General features: G+C 36.7%; 1 protein-coding gene across 1 annotated transcript in view; it reads left to right on the forward strand.

Moving 5' to 3' along the window:
- Window positions 1-1601: 1601 nt before the first annotated feature.
- nell2b (neural EGFL like 2b) overlaps window positions 1602-20879 on the forward strand; it is a 129256-nt gene continuing 109978 nt past the window's right edge. Inside the window, exons 1-2 of the mRNA XM_006633621.3 lie at window positions 1602-2094; window positions 2439-2567. Coding sequence (XP_006633684.2) covers window positions 2040-2094; window positions 2439-2567 — 184 coding nt within the window. The 5' untranslated portion in view covers window positions 1602-2039. The remainder of the gene's footprint in view (window positions 2095-2438; window positions 2568-20879) is intronic.

The following is a 20879-nucleotide window of genomic DNA, read 5'->3' on the forward strand; positions in this document are numbered from 1 at the left end:
CGACTTGCAGCTGTAATCGCAGCAAAAGGTGGCTCTACAAAGTATTAACGCAAGGGGGCCGAATAATTTTGCACGCCCCACTTTTCATTTTTTTATTAGTTAAAAAAGTTTCAAAAATCCAATAGATTTCGTTCCACTTCACAATTGTGTCCCACTTGTTGGTGATTCTTCACATAAAATAAAAAATTTATATCTTTATGTTTGAAGCCTGAAATGTGGCAAAAGGTTGAAAAGTTCAAGGGGGCCGAATACTTTCGCAAGGCACTGTATGTTTTATGCACAATTTATGTATTAATAAATGTATCTCGTTTATTGAATCCGTGTGTGTGCGCGTCGCTGATCAATTTGATTTTCTAAAAGCCATAATGAACCACCTCATGATTGCTGCTACAATTAATAAATTGTCCCAGTAAATTCACAAAACCCCTACAATAGTAGGGAGTTATCCCAGTGTCTGGGCCAAATTTCCCCCCTCGGCCTTTACCATGGCCTCCAAATTCTCCATGTATGATTGGTTTGCCCTTGCCCTGTGGTAGACTGGAGCCCCCTCCAGGGTGTACCCTGTCTTGTGCTTGTTGCTTGTCAGGTAGACCCCAGCTTCCCATGACACTGTATGGTATAAAGCGGTTTGACAAATGACATGACATTATAATGACATATTCCTCATTTTATTGAATTCAGAAAATACATGTCAATGTTATTAATATTTTAAATATGTATATTAATATTGTAAAATTGTAAAATTTGATTTTATCAGTGTTTTATTGCAGCAGTTTATAAATGTTTAATTTATTGGCAAATTTCCAACTGTAATTAATTATTGTTAGCATTTTGTAGCACTTATCCACAAAGTGCTTTAGAGGGTAGGACCTTCTTTATTCATAACTGATGTGTAGAACCTGCTTGGATGATGCACAACAGGCCTTACGTGTCAAAACCCATACAACATGGCAGATTAATTGGAAAAGTGAGAAAGTGCTTCACCAGTTGAATGAAGGGGAAACTTTAGGTAGACCAGATTGTGCTAGCCTAGAGTGAAACTTTGAAAACAGGCTTAACACCCATACATTTATGAACAGTGCCATTGGATGTCTAATAATCACGTTATCAGGTTAACCTCTCAGCAGTGTAACCAGTGATGTTACTATTGGTTTTTGGAATAATCTGGTCCAGTGGGAAGAGTGACTAAGTACTGGCCCATTAACAGCACCTACAGCAGTAGTCTGGTTTTCCATAGAGGTTTTCCTTTCCTAGTATGGACCAATCCCAGTCTTAATTATTTTCTGAGATCTGATTTGATCAGGGTATGAGGCTGTAATACCGCCGTCACGCTGTTCACAGGAGACATTTTAAATTAAATATATGCCCATACCAGAAATAATTGGGGGAAAAAAGACCAAAAGTAGACAACAATAAAACGTTAATAGACCTTTTATCACACAAACAAGTTCTCTGTAGCTTTATTGGAATTATCGGTTATGTTTATCATTTTGTATCTATCTATTCAAGTGTGGAATATGAAGAGATTTAGATTATATAAGATTTTGACAACTTTACAGACCTCTGAACACCGTAGCCCTCTGCGTGAATCGTTAAACTGTCCAAACAAAATGATAGATAGTGTGCGACTATTTTGAGGAGTGCGCTGCAGAAGCCCACAAGGGGGCTGGAATTGTTTCTTCTCTCTCCTCCTCACTCTGTTTCTGTCTGTCTCGGAGGCAGCACGGTGTCTCTGTGTGCCTGCTGACTGCAGATTGTCTGCAACTCTCCTGTGGCTGCTTGTACTTATTTTACCGATGATATTTTTATGGCCACGGAACGGTGCATCTTTTGCATACTCTGACTGTTACTCTAAAGGAATAATTTTCTCCCATTCTTCTTAATTGTTTAGAAATCCGTTTATGATGTTTGCTATATTTGGGGATACAGTATGTAAACCTGTGCATTTGTGAATCACCTCCTCGCTTATGATTCTTACTACAGAGCAATCAGTATTTTGAAAGAAGTGAACAGTAGAACATGGACTAATTTTTGTCATCATGATGGAACTATTAAAACTTACTTTTGTGCTGTCTGTTTTTTGCATCTTTTCAGGTAAGGGTACTATGATTTTTATCTCGTAAAAACATTTGAGATATTTTAAGATTGGTCTGTCATAGATGAACTTATGATATTCAAACCGTACTGCTGCATTATTACAAGCGAACCTAAAATTCGACTTTAAAATACGACTTGAAATACGACTTAGTGATAAAACATACGTATTTTAAAATATGTCTTATAAACTTGGTTTATGATTTAGTGATGTATAGTGAATGGTGGTGCTATTATTTCCAGTTTATTACTGTAAATACAAATACTGTGTCTCAACCTATGTTTAAAGATAGGAGAAATCCACGTAACGTTTGATTCTGAAACTGTGTTTTTGCGTTTTCAAGTTTTAGGGTTCGGAGTGGACCCTGATTTGCAGATTAACATTTTCAAGGAATTGCAGACTGGGGAGTCGCTTACTGGAGTTTCGCAGGTCCAGGGTTTCCACAATGAAAGCAGAGCGTTTCTCTTTCAAGGTACGCGCTGCTGCCGTTAAAAAAATATTTCTTTCCGATTCCAAACTACGTGATGTGAAATTATTCACTAGTAGTACTTATTTTATTTATCTTAATTTAATTTTATCTTACATTTAATATATATTGTTAAATATGTTAAAATTACTAATGTATTTCAGTAAATGTTAGATGTAGGTCACACTCAGCACAGAAAGCTACAAGGTCAAAAGCATTTAAAGGTATTTTAATAAAGCTTTAGCTTTGTGTTCTTTGTAGTCCTAATCATTTCATTAGAGTCAGCGCTATGCTACTGCGTTGTGTTTAAGTTATTGCAGTATACTGTAAGTAACTGTAAAACCATGGGTAGGGAACCAATAGATAGGAAGTTGAATGAATTTTACCCATATATCCCAGAAGGCAAATCTTTCTGGGCAGCCTTTACAGAGCTGTGGATTGATGTAATGTGAGGCAAAACCCTGAAGCCTAAGGAGATTTGTTTTGAATCTGTCTGTCAATAATAAGCTGAGAGCAATTAAACCTAATGCAACAGAAAATGATCTGATAAAATTGGAATGCTCGTTGCTCTGCCAATCTTGCCAAATAGAGACAGGTGGCACCACTGTATTTTAAAATGGTGATTTTATCTTGGCTCTCAGAGATAGGTCTGTAATTTCTGACTGAAAATTATTGGGTTTCATCAGCCTGCTTTTACTACACTCATACTTTTATATTGTTTTCATTACATTGGCAGTGAAAAATGGCTACATGAAATCTTACTGTTCACTTTTTGTGGTGTGGTGAAGGATTTCGGAGCACATACTGTACAGTACTGTACACTTTACTTAGTGGGAACCAGATTTTAACACAGCTTCTTTTATGTAATGTGTGAGGGAATTACCCATAATAAGTGGAGAGGAAATCGGAGTGGTAAGAATATTATTCATCTCTTATTAACTGCTGCACTGCATGTGAACATGATACAGTATAGTACAGATATCTAGTACATAGCTTCCTTTTTCTTCTGCTAAGAATTACACTGGTGTTGCTATTTATTCCTCGGGCATTCAGGAGTATTCTGTAAGCCTAAGGTATTACTTACCTTTTTTACAGTATATCCTGGGAGATTGCCAGTAAAGTGGCAATCTGCCTGTTACTGATGGTCCCAGATGATTGTTACTCCAAATCAATTAACAGTCAGTTTTAGAGCCTTTGCTTTCTTTTATAGATACCGCTTTCTTTGCTGCCAGCCAGACAGAAGGCATTTGACACCAAACCGTATGCATTCCAAATCAGCTTGAGCTCCTACAGCTTTTGCATGTAGGGAGTCTGTGCCCCATAGAAGGCTTTTATGCATCTGAAAGCACATAAAGCATGGTTAAAAATTAATCACAGACAGTTAGGTGGAGATTTTTATATATATTTATTAGTGCTCTAAATTCTGTTACTGCTCATCCACATTGTTGCCAGCAGAAGTGTTGGAATTAGTGTTGATTTTGGAGATTAAAAGCAAAAACCACTCTTAAAATAAATTACTAGGCTACAAAGAAATCGAGGCTGTACTTGCCTGCTGGAAAAAAAATAGTTATTTGGGAAAAGAACTGGAATGCCTGTTCAGCACTGAAACGGCTCACTATAATGTGAGGACATTAGATTTGATTGCATTACTTTAAATGTCTGGTGAATGCTATAAGAAATATTTAAAGCTCACAGCACAGTTTGGCTGCTTGTGTTGTTTTATTGACTATATTGACATCATGCAGGCCTTTCAGTAAAATTCAGGGAGTACAGTATAAAAGCTTTGCAGTACTGGCATGGTTGTGCTTGACCTCTAATTTGATAATCTTGAAGTGGATCAGAGTTGCAGTTTTAGCCAAGCTCAGATCCCTAAACTTACAGGCTGTACTGTATGTATACTACATACGGTACATAAATTAATTCTCCATACATGAAGCTGGGCTTCCGGTTTACTGAAGTGACCTGAATGGAGTCTGAATGCACTGATGAGGCCAAATTACAAATTAAAGGCTAATAACTGGTCATGATAAAAGGAGTTATGGACATGATGATTACTAAATATGAAACTACATTTTGCTTCATTGTAGCACAAATGCAATACTGTTCCAACTACACTTGAGGGAAGTCTGGCATAACCAGGTGCCATGATAGACAATAAGCAACTCTGTAAGAATATGATCTTAAAGCCACAAGTGCATCCTCTCATACCCAGGCTACTATGACAATATAACTATATTGACTGTACTTGATGAAAAATGGTGTTGGTTTTGTTTTGCTGCCAAAAGCTTTCCATTTATGTTTCCCAGTAGGGAAAATATGGGCTCTGAGTTGTTGTGAAAGACTTCCTGATATCAGTGACCCGGAAAGAGAGCTTTGGTCATCTGTCAGTGGTATATCAGTGTCACTGACCTTGAAACTTGTGATATATTTTATTGTTATGCAGGGCATATATCAGTGCTTCTGTACCTTGATATAGTCCTGAAATCTGTCATGATATACAGTAGCTACACAAACTCTATTGTCCTGAATTTTCTATGGGTGCATGATGTTGTAAAATCACATCAAATACATTTTGTTTTTGATTCAGTCTGCTACAGCAGTGGATCCCAACCTTTATTGTCTTATGTACTCCCACAGCCCTTTCAATATGTCTCAAGTACCCCCTCATCCACATCATCCACACCAAACCAGACCAAACTCCTAAATTTGTTCATTTAAACTGATTTAAACTGAATATTATTAAACATTATTAATAATATTATTAAACTGAATATTATTATAATGATTCATTAATGAGTCAGACACAACAAGTAGATTAATCTTCCTTTAATAAGACACCTGAGCTTGTTTGTCTTTCAAATGTTTTTACAGTTCTGGGGGCAGTGTGGCCATGGCTGTAATTAGGCTGTTCTCCACATTGAGTCTGTTCCTCTGCTTGGTTTTGATTTGGGTCAAAGCTGAGAAAGCCACTTCACACAAGTAGGTAGATCCAAAGGGTAAAAGTTAATTAAGTGCATATTTCTCCCTTAGGGTATTCCTTTTCCACAGGACACCAGAACTGTGTCAGTGTCTTGTCTGCATGTTTCATCTTAAGTCTACGGTGTAACACAATCCAGAATAGTGAGGAAGGAATACTCTAGGGAAAAGTCATGCAGGAACAGGGATGAAAACAGGGGGGCGTGTCCATACAGTGCTGGTGATCCAAGGAGGTTTGGCCGAGGCGAACAGTCCAGAATAAATCCAAAAGGGGGAATCCAAAAACGAAAGCAAAAGGTCCAAGGCTAGGAAATCCGTCCAAACAGGAGATTAAAATCAGGTGTCTGGTTGGGACTGGGGGGGGACAAGGACAGGAGCAGGAAATTAAAAACATAACGGAGCCAGGCGCAACTAGGTCCCGGGCTCGCATGATGCAGGGATCAGATGCAGAGCGCTGGGTGAAGTGAGCGCCTGGCTTTTAAAGGCGAACAGAAACAGGGAAGAAACAAGGAACAGGTGTCAGGAATGATACAAACGAGGAAGGGCTGGAGCGCCCTTAAGAGGAGGGGTTGCGATCGTGACATACGGTTTGAGGACACATCCATCAGATGTTCCCGCAGTCTGGCAGGAAGGCTTCTGCTGCTCTCAGTCACACTGAAAGGGTTCCTGACCCAGTCCAGTTTAGCAGACCTGGTTTCAAGGTCACTGAAGTATGTGTTGAACTCACTGTTGGGTTTGGACACATGTGCTTTCACAATTTTCACTACAGCAGCTCTGTCTGTGTCAGTGGTGGTAAGATGGGCATCAAGCAGTGGGAAACAGCTCACATCTCCATCCTCACATTTCCTCTCCCACAATTTGACCTTCCTTATTAATCCATTCACCTTGTCATACTGTACATGTTGAGGATGTGTGTGTCCTTTACCTTGTAGTGATAAGTTGAGTTCATTCAGTTTGGTGAACACATCAGCAAGATATGCCAAATGTGCAACCAACTCTGGGTCCTCATACAGGGTAGCAAGGAGGTGCAGGTGCTCCTTCGGAAAAGCACATACTGTATCTCCGTGCGAAGTTCAAACTGTCTCACTAGGGTTTTGTGGCGGGATAACCACTGGACATCCGTATGATGCAGTAGCTGCTCATGCTCTGATCCAATGTCTTGACGAAGACTTTGAAACAGTCTGTGTTTCACAGGCCTGGACTGGATGAACTTTATCAATTTAACTGCATGGTTCAAAACAGCACTTAACGTGGGGCTCATTCTCTTACTGGCCAATACCTCCCGGTGAATATTGCAGTGCATCCACTCTGTTGGGGTTTACCTCCTTGACAAACCTGCGCAGCACTCTCCTCGTCATACCTGCTGCCCCGTCAGTACATACAGGACTGCACAATTTGATTTCCAATCCAGATAGCTGTCCTTGAAAAAACTATCACTTGAAAAAATGTCCTCACCGGTAGTCTTCCCAGTAAGATTCTTGCAAAACAAAATATGCTCTTTTATGTCAGACTCTTTTTTGTAACGCACAAAAGAAATCAGCTGTGCCTCCCCACTAATATCCGTTGATTTCGTCCTACTGCAACACAAACTGACCTGCTTGTTTCAGTTTATCCACAACTTGGCTAGCAATATTAAGGGACATGTCATCAATCCAACAGCAGACTGTTTATTTGATAATGGAACTCTTTTGATTGCATCAGCTGCTTTCTTATCAACCATCGATTCTGCCAAAATTACAGCTGCGGGGAAAATTAGTTCCTCTGCAATGGGATGAGGCTTCCTTGACTTAGCCACCAGTAGTGACATGGCAAAAGAAGCCGCCAGTGCTGACACGCTTGTGGCTTTCTTCAGTTTGCTTTGACTTGAATTCAGAAACTTTTCATGGAAAAATGTATCAGTCTTACCGTCTCAGGTGCTGCTGTAGATGGGCTGGCTTCATGGAACTGTTCTTAAGACTTCACCGCAGAAACAAAACAAAAGTGGCTTCGGTAGGGTCCGCAACCGTACATGTAAAACCATACAAAACATATTGGTCTTAGAACTGGCAATTTTTGGGCCTTGTCTCCTTTTCTTTTTTTCAGTAGGTTCACCTAAGTTTGAATTCGTACTGTTACTGCCACTTGGAGTGGCAGCAGCCGGGCATTTCATCCACTTACCCATTAGCTCTCTACTTTTGCTCGCTAGCTTTCATGTGCCGTGCAACAACCCATTAATTATACAGATGCAGCCATTCAAAATGGGTGAGGTATTTCGCGGCATACCCCGGTGGGCGTGTCACAGTATCACGCGGTATCACGCATTTCACGTGTGTCACGTGACTAACTATCCGGCGTCGCCTTGTAAAACCGCCAGGGGGAGCTTAACCTCTCATGTACAGCATTTGAGCCTTTAATTTTGAACTGTGTATTACAGCATGTTAATCATCAGTCATTAAAATGTTGGTATATATTATGAAAGCAAGATTGCTCAGTTGGACAGAAGTACACAACCTACCTTTATCAGAAATATTTATGCATCAAAGCCTTTACTGAAGATATTACTAATAGTATTAATAATGGATGACTTTGGACAAGCTGTATACTCAAAGTATAATTTCTTTAGCACATTTGTACAAGCACTTGGAATCTGTCCAAGCCATACTTTGTCAGGCATTTTGTTTTACTTCAACGGGGCATAAAAACTTCCTTGCTTTTAACAGGGCGTTTCATAATTTCTAGCTACGAAAATGATTTAAAATGCGACACCTATCATTCAACTAGAGCTTAAAATATCACAAGGAAAAATACACACCGGTATTCCATTTCTCCCTAAACATTGTAAGCTTCGAAGTCTTTAACTAACGTGATACCGGAGTCAACAAGCATACTTTTAGAATTTGATTAAAAGGGAATATAATATGGAATCGCGTATCTAAAGAATTTAATAACGGTATGATTATATCCGTGTACTGCGGCAGGACTGTGTAAGGCTGTTTCGCCTACCTGAACATGCGAGCTGTCTTGTAGCCTACTGGTCTAGGTGCGTGACTTCCAACTGGTAGGTTGTGTGTTCGAATCCAGCTGGTGCTGGACTTTTATTTTAACAAACATTTCTTCGAAAAAATAGGTAAGCGATATTATGGACAATCAATTGACTTTTATATTTCAAAATATCGCAACATGATCGATATTTGCGATATTTTGAATATATCTTCCCTTCTGACAGTGGTTCCTGCTTCTATTGTGTGTGTGTGTGCAACAGTAAATTGTTATAGAGAAATGGAGGCGGGACAGTATGCGTTACAATATAAACATTTATATTGATTTAAATCGTGTTCTGATTTAAATCGCAAACGCGTGTTTAATTATGTGTTTTTTAATCATGATCAGGCTAATGCATTTCTACATTTTCTGTATGAACCAGCTTAGAGGTTCATACAGAAAGACAGCTTGTGTTTAAATTGAGTGTAAGGTAATTTATGCTTCTAAAGTCATGGTCAGTATTGTTGTACTGTGCTGTACTGTGTCACATTATTTTATAGCGTTTTTATTGCGTTATTAAATCCGGTGGCGCTGTGTTAGTTTCCTGACTCACATTATTTAAACTGCGACACTGATCATTCATCTCTAAATAAACTTTATTTTATATAGCATTTTAAGCGAATAGGTAATTAGATTGCTCATAAACCTAATCACTTTTTCTTCATAAACACAGCGTGATTGCTCTTTGAAAATGCTTTTCCTTTATTTTTAAAGTAGGCTCAGATTTCAACTATAGATCGTATTATTATAAACTTTCTTGGAAAAATGTATTTTATGTAAACCATGTTTGCTATTAATTCATTTAGGGCTAAAATACGTTCATTGTCTTCTAATCGAGTCGAGTTGACATTGGAAGCCTGCCACACCCGGACCGTTAACGCATTAGCACGTCAAAGCCCATTGAGCCAGTATTGGCTTTAGTATCCCCCCCTTCTCCCCTCAATTCAATTCAATTCAAGGTGTTTTATTTACATGACAGATGGGTACAAGCAGTGTTGGGTACTGTATGTATATTGTAACGCTTACGGCAGACAGGCACTGTGTAGGAGCCGACGCACCAGAGCAGCGCCTGCAATTTTTATATTTATAACTTAGTTTTTAAAATTAGTCAAGCAATACGAAGCATCTCCTTTTACTTAGTGCCTGAGCATACTGCAACGCGTGTGAAGCCCATAAACGATATTAATTTTGGAACTTAAACATACAGTATATGGCTGGTCTCGGTACTTTAAAGAAAACATACACACCAGTATTCCATTTCTCCCTAAACATTTTAAGCATCGAAGTCTTTAACTAACGCGATACCGGAGTCAACAAGCATACTTTTAGAATTTGATTAAAAGGGAATATAATATGGAATCGCGTATCTACAGAATTTAAAGACCAGACAATCGCAAACTCGTTTTCAATAAAATTATTTTATTCATTCAGCAGTTTGTGAGAGGGACATCCAGCAGGGAGAGACACACACACCGGTTTTCATTGACAACATTGTTTTTTTTTCAATTCCTCTTGTCTAACAGGAATGTTTTGTTTGTGGACAGACTGTTAGACAAGAGGAAAAGACTGCCTCCTCCTACGAAGCATTTCGTTGATCCGATCACGAATTCTTTTCCAGTCGTACGCAGCAAGGGTTGAGAATCTCCGATTCACCATCGTACTAATGGTTTCCCGGAGATTGGGTTAAAAAAAAACAAAAAACATACTAACAACTGTGCCATCCTACTCCTTAGTTAATACATTTTATTATTCATAAACAGTTAACATTGTTAGCAAAATATTTTGAATTATATTTAACCCTATTTTTTCTTTAGTTTTGTATTTAACTTATTATATGATAGTCAGACTTAATGTATATTTGAACAATGAAAATATATTTTTACAAGATTTTACATTAAGCACTTAAAATTAATATGGTTAATAATAGTAAACTGTAACATGCTGTAACAAGATCGGTTACAAGAAGAAAATGCTTTCAGAGAAAATGTTTCAACCAAACTTATTCCCACACACCCCGCCCCCACTACCATTAGAATATACACAAACATTTTAGCGTTTCATTCTGAGCAGAAGACTCTCACACCTGAAGAGTGCTGGCTGTGACGAATTAAACCGGTTTTACAGGTTTCAATCACAGACCATGTGACATGGGACTCAGTAAACTACAGTAACACCGTATTTGATAACGCTTTAAAAACGCTATAAAATAATGTGACTTGGCACAGAACAAGTTTACAACACAGTACAAAGATAAATGCTGACCATGACTTTAGAAGCATAAATTGCCTTACACTCAATTTAAACACAAGCTGTCTTTAGCCCTCTAAGCTGGTTCATACAGAAATGTAGAGATCTAGGCTCAGAACACACAGCTTCATTAGCGAATACATATGCAGGACAACTGGAGAAGACGTTTTACAGAGGATGGATTTTTAGAAACATCCCATCAGACATCCCATCATATTCACAACGTGAAATCTAGAAAATAATATTACGTAACCAAAATCCGCAATATGGAAACAGAACCTGTGTAATTGTTGATAGATGATGTACTCGTAACATTTTTTCAAGACGAACTACAACATTTAAAAAATGACTTGTATGTACTTGATATCTCTAATCAATCCACGGGTCCCAGCACAAAACGAAAGTAAAACGCATACCGTTTCTCGCTTCTTATTGCTCAAAAGTAATTTGACCGTATGAAATGCATAATATAAACCTAGAAACATATACGTGAGCAGTACTTAAGCACTGTAGTATCGGTGTTAAGACATACCTCTCAAATACTGTAAATCAAGTTAAAAATATCTCAAGACCGATTCTGGTCGTAATGAAACCATGCAAGGGAGTTTTTATGTCCGTTGCAGTTCTTTTGCAACATGAATATAATTATATCGTTATTAATTTCTTGAGATACGCGATTCCATATTATATTCCCTTTTAATCAAATTCTAAAAGTATGCTTGTTGACTCCGGTATCACGTTAGTTAAAGACTTCGAAGCTTACAATGTTTAGGGAGAAATGGAATACCGGTGTGTATTTTTTTCTTTAAAGTACCGAGACCAGCCATATACTGTATGTTTATGTTAAGATTTCCCTTCAGTGGTAAAATTAGATATGAATATTCAATACTTAAACGGGCACAGTTAAGACATTAAATATACATGTACATATTGTATACAGTACAGTTTGCATACGGTAATATGTTTATGTTACGCGATTAAAAAATAAATAAATAAAACTGGAAGGTCCAGCACCACCATTATGTTTATATGGTTGTTTTTGTTGGTTGGTTGTTATTATGGTTATTAATAATTCGATCTATAGTTGTAATCTGAGCCTAAATAAAAAGAAAAAGCAAGTGATTAGGTTTATGAGCAATCTAATTACTTATTCGTTTAAAACGCTATATAAAATAAAGTTTATTATTAATTTGCTGGACAGAGCGGTGAACATTATTATGCATAAGACAAAGATAACGATCCTGATCAGTTTAGAAATCTGTGTACGCTGTAAGGTTTTTACTTCTTAAACTTTTAAAATACACGTTTTGAATGGAAAGAATCCTCTTCCTGGTATAGCACGCCAGCACGTCTTTTTTCTCCAATCAGAGGGGTGTCAGATGGTGTCAGCCAATCACCATTCTGCGTTGGGTAGCAACGGGTGACTGTTCTCAGGCGGAAGATGTAAACAGCTTAATGTTCGTGTTAAATATTTTTTTTTAATTAAAATTCATTCTATACAGCAATCGCATATTTGGGTACCGTTTCATAAAACTTTCATGCTTAAAATGTTTAGGGAGAAATGGAAGACTGGTGTGTATTTTTTCTTTAAACTACCAAGACCAGCCATACACAGTACAGTTTACATACATACAGTAATGTTTTAAATTAATATCGTTTATGACCTTCAGATGCGTTATGCTCCTCTTCTTTTTATGCTCAGCTACTAAAATTTCCCTTTAGTGGTAAAATCCATATAAATATTCAAAACTAAGCGGATTAAAATGTGCACAGTAAAGACATTAAATGATTCAATCTTTGCACTACCAACCAATGCACCACGAGTGCCCCTGTCGGTCATTTTGGCCAGCCAATCACTTGCCCTGCGGTATGCTCCGGTGCCCCGCGGTGGCTTGTGGGTAGGTTACCGTACCGCGGGTTTTTACCGCGCATTTTGAATGGCTGCATCTGTAGGTTTTATGTGGAGGTATGTTTACCTTATTGTTGTTGTGATAATAAGAACTGTTTTTTTCGCTTTCCGTTTTTTTTTCTAGAAAGAAGGACTGCTTTGTGTTCTGTATCTTTATGAGTAGTATTCTGTAATATAGTTAACAAGAAATGTTACCATTGCTAAAATTAATTATATGTTGTTTTTGTGCATGAAACACTTTGATTTTGTACATTCTTCCTGATGTTTGGCATAGAGAAAAAATCCTTAAATTATTGTGAACAGTACATTTCATAAGCCACAGAGAACCTCCTGCCATGTGTACATTTTAATTCCTTAACTTTTTTGAAGGTCAAATGAAGATCTTTCCCTACTTCAGTTCAGCAATTTGTAGTATTGGAACAATCACAGAATTGTAAAAAAAAAAGTAACTAATGCTCAGTTGCTGAAAATATAACATCCTCCCCCCAAAAAATGGAACTATGTGAATGTCATCAGATACTCTAAGATTATAGTGAGTCACCAGAAGCTGGTTAGAGAGTTTGGAATCAAAGTGCTAGATATGCACATGGGGTAGGGTGACCTCAGAACGGAGTTATTTGTTACAGAAGGATGACTACAGAGAAGAAAATAACCTGTAAATGCAGAATGTCTTAACACCTATGATTAGGATTTAGGAAATATGGACTGGATAATGGATAGTGCAACAGAATGTTATGGAATGCTTCACATATTTGTTATCAGTCTATATCATATTTATATTATATATTTATCATTTTTATTTTGGTATCTTAAAGAGTACTGATAAAATGCTTCAATCTCTAAAAAGTGCTGTACTTTAAGCAATGTCCCAAAATAACATTTTTGTTTCTGAAATATACTGAAGCAAGTGCTGTGTCTTTAAAACAGTTGTATAAAAAACAGAGTCCACATCCTATTATATTTTCTAAATTTGTTTTTAGAAATACTATCAAGCCATTTTGGGACTTATGCTTTATCTTCTGTGGCTCACCTTTTAAACTTTTAAACATTATTTTACAAATATTTAGTTCACATTTAAAAATACCGTGAAAGTTTTCAAAAAAATCTTTACGGAATACCTTTATCATAAATAAATGATTTTGTGAATTTATTTTTTATTTCAGCTAAAATGCTGCAGTAATGTTTGTTCTTTTGCATGGATATATTTTTATAGGTGAGAAAGTATTAAAACAACTGTCATATTATCTTAATGATTATTTTGCTTTTAACCAGTCTCAGGCTTAAAATCAATGTATATATATATTATTAGTTTATTGTGAACCCCTTAAATAACTGTAAAGAAACATGTTTTCTAATGTTTAATAGTTAAATACAATACTTACAGTATATAGTGAACCAATATACATTTTTGATAACTACAATAAATAATGTAGGATGACCATACAATAAACTTGAATAGCATGCAGTATAACTAAAAAGGTGCATATGAACTTATGATCTGTAGTGGGTGGTGTAGGAGCAGATTGCTGGTTATAGCATTTTGTAGGTTGCAAGACAGAGAGATAGATCATTTTGGTCTTTAGGTGCAGTTTGAATAGGCAGTACTGTTGAGGTGCCAGGAGCTGGTCAGTGGTGCTGCAGGATCTTTGATAGATAGTAAGTTCCCCCCTCAGTGCAGCAAGGGAAAAGGATGAATGACTGGAGACAGGTGTAAGAAAGTGGAAGCTTCTGCCATGTGGCTAGTCTAAAATGAGCAGAGAGGCAAAGGGGGTATATAGAGAGACAAGACAGGCAGAAGATAGAAGGAAATAGAAAGATGAAGAGAAAAATAGGCAATGACAAGAATCCCTAATTAGATGGGCAGCTGGTGAGATATCCAAAGCATAGAAGCTGAGTGGAAGAAGTTAATCAGAGAAAAATCTAAACAGCAGAGTTTTGATTGAGCTGGAGAAGGCAATTTGATGTAGGGGTGACAGCCAGGAGAAAATTACTCCTGTGTCAAGAGCTCACCGGATTAGATTTTAAAGAAAGATCAGATTCAGTTAATTTCATTTATGCAAGAAATGACAGTAATGTACCAGGGGAGGGGGATACTGATAGTAATGAGAATAAATAACAATAATACAATTTTATTCTTCAAATACCTCACACCACTGAACAGTAGTAAAATGTAATACACCTTCAAGAAGTAAAAAAAAAACAATAAACTGACCCAATAAACCCCGTCGTAAAAAAGTTATACATTATAAGGTAGACATATTTTAGTTTAAGCTTTAAAAATGTTAATACAAATCTGATGATCAGCAGATAATATATTAGTTGTAGGACTATTAGCATACATCTTTACTGAAGCTTGACCATTCAGTGCTTTATACATAAACTGGGAAACCTGAAGTCCACTTTAAGTGTGATAAGGAGCCAATGCAATCTACATAGGACATAGCTATATGCTGATCTAGAGTAGTTTTAGTTAGTACACAAACTGCAGAATTCTGGACATACTGAAGCCTGTTTAGTACCTTAATATATACCCCAGTAAGTAAGGTATTACTGTATATTGTGATTTACCCGTGGGCATGTCATACCAGAGTCTTAGAAAATAGGTGTCTTGTCCAACAAATATACCAAAAACACAGCTGTAAGCCAAGTGCTGTTTATTTGGGGTGTAGGGAACACAACACACCAAAACCAATGCCCATAAAACAAAAACCTAAGCTCTTCTTTGTGCTCCTGCCTAAACTTATTGCAGATCCCTTTCCCAAAAACAGTCTCTCAGACTCTTTTCTACTTCCAACACTAGAGTCTCTCTATCTCCAAGACTCATCACACAACCTTTAAAACTCACAAGTTCCTTGGGCAGTTCTTTTACTCTGGTCAGTGGTGCACACAAGGGTTTAGCCTTCAGATCAAGCAGGAGACATCCACTCCCCTAGGCTGACTGTGGAAGCTTCCACTTTCTGTTTTTTTAAAGAGTCACCTGACCAATTGGGTTTCTGCAACTGGTCAGGAATCTGTGGAACGTAATCGCTACCAGGGCTGTCCACTTCACAATATGTATAAGCATGGTTATTTAAAGGAATGTATTAATAATTCATCATCAAACACAATAAGATCCATAACCAAGCTGTATTACTCAGCAAACCTTGTAATGTTCCTGTGATAGCTTAAAATGAAAGCGGGTTCAAAAATGGCAAGTTTTCTAACTTCTGTGAAAAGATTAATTTTACCATTATCAAAAGCAATATTAAAGTAACTGAGTTTATGAAGTTGGTGTTAGGAGCCTGTTAGTCTTGTTACAGGCCAGCTTAAGAAAATTATGTTGCATCCACATCATTACATCAGACAGACACCTATAAAGATCAGACACTGCAGTAAAAGTGCATAATTTGGTATGCACGTACATCTTAATGTTATCGAATTTAAAAGGAGGAGAGAATTGAGGGTAACACTAGGATTTTTAGAAGACAGAAGGATGGGCTAATGAATTCAAGGAGGGAGTGATGATTTAGAAATGGAGAGAAGGAAATCATACTATAGTTAGTCCAACCAGTAAGTTGGGTTTGAAATAGTACAAATGCATCTAGCAGTGAATAATCTTTCCTGGGAAGACACTGTTCAGTATATTTGTAAGCAGAAGAATAACAGAGCAGTGTCTGTAGAGAAACAAAAATTGGGGACCAAATATCGATCCTTGGTGAATATGTGTAGAGAGACTGCAGGTGATGTAAACGCACCGTAATGTCTGGATTGAACAGTTTGAAAAAGATGAAGAAGAACACAAAGTTGTTGAGATGCTGTATATCTGGAGTTACCGTAGTGAGATGAGCAGCACACAGGCTGTCTACTCCAGTAGAGTTTATTAGATGCTGTCTACATTTAAAAAACACAAAGGAGTAATCCAATAACAAATGTTTTACATTTCTATCAAATTATAAAATATGCAAATGTATATGCAACTACTTTTTAATAACTTAGACAGAATTTAAATAATCATTTGGGCTTACCCTCATCCAACCAATTATTAAAAGCATTGCCGCTACACTCTTAACGAGAAATGCACGGGGATTTTTAATGACCACAGAGAGTCAGGACCTCGGTTTTATGTCTTATCTGAAGGACGGCGCCTGTTTTCAGTATAGTGTCCCCATCACTGTACTGGGGAATTAGGACCCACATGGACCGCAGGGTGAGCGCCCCCTGCTGGCCCCACTAACCCAGGAAGTCTCCCATCCAGGTACTGACCTGGCTCACACCTGCTTAGCTTCTATGGGTTGCCAGTTGTGAGTTGCGGGGTGATATGGCTGCTGGCACAGCACATTTGGCACATTTCAGTAACTATGGTATTAGAAATGTAGATATTTTTTTAAAGACATTGGATCTAGTCAGAAGCCTTTACATGTAAAGTAATGGTGTTTACTTTTGCCTTACTGATTTTCACCGTACAAACAGTTTTCATGGAACAAATTGAGTAATGCTTGTATTGATACATATTGTCTACCTCATTTTAACTACGTATATACATATACAGTAGTATAAGACAACTGTTTTATACCCTTTTTGGAAAAATATTTGGTAGTGATTATTAGTGTGACAGATAATAACTATGTATTTTTAATGGTTCTGAACATGTTGATTCACTTGTATTTATTTTTATTATGTTTGTGTCTTAATAGGCTAATTGATGTATATTTACAACTTGATGGATGAATTCACTAATTGGTTTTTTGATTGGAAATAAGGCTTACTTTCATAAAGTATGCTTTCAAGGAATGAACGTTAGGTTATAAAAGATCTCTAACCAAATTAATGTGTTCTGATTTTTTACACTTAAATATTGTTAGCTTCTAATAAATTTCTAAATAAAGAAAGTGTAGTGATCTGTGTTGAGGAAAATTACATTTAAAAACATTCCATTAGGGTTGAAAGTTATCTGTGCAAGTGATTACTTTTTTAAATTAACTAGAAGGTTCAGGAAAATAATTTTAAAACTAATCAGTTAAAGTGATCTATGTAGAATGTGTACAGTTACTATGTAAGGTAATCCATTACCTATTAAAATCAATTAAGATTAATACATTTAAAAAAGTAAATTAATTTAAACAATTTCCCACATTTTGTTCATATAAAAGTAATCCCTTATACAAGTAATGTGAAACTGTAATGGATTATTGTTTAAAAGAACTTTACCCAAAAATGGTAGTGATCTCTTTTTGAATACCATAATAATTGCAATGTTAAAGGAAAGTGAGCAAATATGCATGGATACAAAACTGAAGAGTAGTAAAGAGAACTCTACACTCACACCTAAGAATATTCAAAAGCTACAATCACCACACCTACTATGGAGCTAAACTAGGACATGTAAATAGACGAAGAGGAGTAAATGGGTGTCAGTTGACAGGGATCATGGACATCAGAGGAAGAGTAAAAGAAAGTCAGATGGAAATGAACAATGCAACAAGACCAAAAGACAAAAAACACAAAGGAGAGGACTCCTCTTCCAGTTCCAAGCAGATTCTGCAAATATATACAAGTGGGGAAAAAATGCTAGAAGGGATCAAGCAGGGAGTACTCAGTAATGAAGGTGGACCATTCACTCAGGAGCTTTGGAGATGTAATAGTATGATGTTGTTTTACCGTTGTAAAGTTAAAACAGGCTTAAAGTAAAAAAGAGAAGTGCATCTACATTTTTATTTTGTTCTTTGCCACAAAAAAAATATTCTCTTGTTTGGGCAGACCTGTGGATTTTAATATGCAAGAAGTTTCACAAATCTTTTTTTTGTACAGTATGATTTCATTTAAGGAACAGTATCATTTAATTTGACGTAAGTAATTTGAAAAATTTCATAGAGGAGGAAGAGAGCAGGAGCCATTGTCTCTATATAACAATACAGTATATCATGTGCACAGTGTGTGGCAGATCTGGGGCAGGGTGCAGTAATGGATCTTTAAAATAGATACAAGAAAACAGTGCTATTTAATACATTGCATGGAAAATAATCAAAAAACAGAAAACTCTCTTCAAGGTCTAACTACCTTTCTTCTGCATCCCTCTCTCAATGTTGCCAGGCAGTTAAGCTGCTTACAAGCTCTAAAACTAGGGTTTCTTCCAACATTTTTCTAAAAAATGATCACTCTTCCAAAAACTCTTTCTCCATGACTCGTAGTCTCTCTATCTTTCAAAATTCGATCTCAAACCTTAGTCTCTCTTGGAGACTCTTTAAAAATAATCACTTCTTGAGCATGCCCTTCAGTTGCTTCCTTTTCCTTCTGATGTAGCAAATTTAATAGTTTTCATCCTGAACAGTCCAGGTGGATGGCCAACTTGAAAGTCTCAACTTTCTGATTTAAAGGATCAACCTGCCAATTGTCTTCCTCCAGCTGGTCGGGAGGGTCCATCTTGTCTCCACCTGCCGTTCTCTTATGAGTAATATAAAAAAGCTGTATATTAGTAACGAAAATAGGAGCAGAATAAGAAGACTCACAAGGAGCCTGAACTAGAAGTTGTAAAGGTATAGCAAACAATAAAGTTGGAAATGGTCATTCGTGGTCTTAGAAATGAAAACTGTCGAGAAACATTTTGTTGAACACATTTAATCAAATTAATGAGTTTAGCCTACAATAGGTCCAGAGCAAAATAGAAATGAGAATAATGTATAAAAATTAAAACACAATGTCAGAGAAGAATTTATCCTGAATAAAGGATGCTAAGTCTTTACCCTTGCTGTTTAAGAGAATACCATTAAATAAGAAGTTAAATTTTCAGTTTAAAGGGTTCCTATATAGCAGAATATACACAGTCTTGCATACACAGTTGATCCCAAACTAATAATCGGATAATTACTTTTAACTATGAAGTAGTCAAATAAAAAAACAAAACAAAAAGCAACTATAGCCATCAACAGAAACAGTTTATACTCTACTTATTAAATTAAATTAACTACTTGAATGGTGATTTGGAATAAAGCATTGTAAACGTTTTTCATTGGTTTTAATGTACAGCATCTTTTTCAAACTAAAATAGTTTCAAACTTAAATCACTGAAGCTACTCATTTGTGTTGTAGGGTCAATACAGCAATGTACATGCTGTTGCCAGAGGTTGGGATTTAAAGCCATTAGGTAACCAGAAGTACCCTGAGAAAAGAAATAGGGCTATTCCCACTGTGGATATGGCTGTTTAAAAGGCTGTTCTCTTGTAACTGCAAGAGTAATCCTGTGATGGAGCTTCTGTAAGCACCTACTGTGAACCCAGGGAGTGAGTGAGGAGCACAATGGGGAATCACTATGGTTTTCAGCTTTATGGATGAATAATTGTGAAGTGGTTATTAATACCAAAATCCTGCAATGTGACATGCAGATTTTCTGTGCAAACTGTTATTTTTCAGATTCGTTCCTTAATGCTTCATATTTAATGAGTAATGCTATGTGAAAATGATAATCCTAAACAAAAAAATTGAAGTTTAATTAAAAATCTACTGTGTATAACTTGCCATAGCAGACATAAATTGCTGCACAGTATGTTGGAAGTATAGGTAACAAAATTAATGTAATTCTCTCCTAATGAAAGAATATTGTAAGTATATTTTACATTATTTTTTAAGTTTACTTTATTAAATCTTCTATTTTAGACCCTTAATAAACATGCCTTTTTATATGCCATCTCACTGTGACATGAATGATAATGGTAAAATGTTTTGTACAGCTGTAATCACTTGAGGCAGGTGGCCTTTCTTTCCAGACAATTTAACATAGGAAACATATATCAGAGTCATCATTATGTACAGGGGATTCTTCCTTTCAGACACTTTTGAATAACAGTTCAAATGACTGCTTGGGTATTGATTTGGCTGTTGTTGAGCTGATGCTTTCGGCAGTGACGAAAAACATCATCACCTAATTGCCTAGTAGCTGAGAAAATTGAAGAGCTCACACAGAATAATTATGAGATAAATACAAATAAATGCTCTTTCATTGGATCAGAAATTTAGTTTTTTTTAAACATTTTTGTGTTTGATGTAGTCATTTCTGCGGATATCCATGCTGTCTATAATACAGGGGCAGGTTCAGTAAACTGCTAAAAATGTGTTCTGTCTTGGAAATCCTTCAATTCCTTGTAGCCTGGTGTGAGATTGTGCAGCAGACTGTTGGTGCAGAACACTGTTGA

Source organism: Lepisosteus oculatus, chromosome 7 (assembly GCF_040954835.1).
Source record: "Lepisosteus oculatus isolate fLepOcu1 chromosome 7, fLepOcu1.hap2, whole genome shotgun sequence".
Taxonomy (NCBI): Eukaryota; Metazoa; Chordata; class Actinopteri; order Semionotiformes; family Lepisosteidae; genus Lepisosteus; species Lepisosteus oculatus.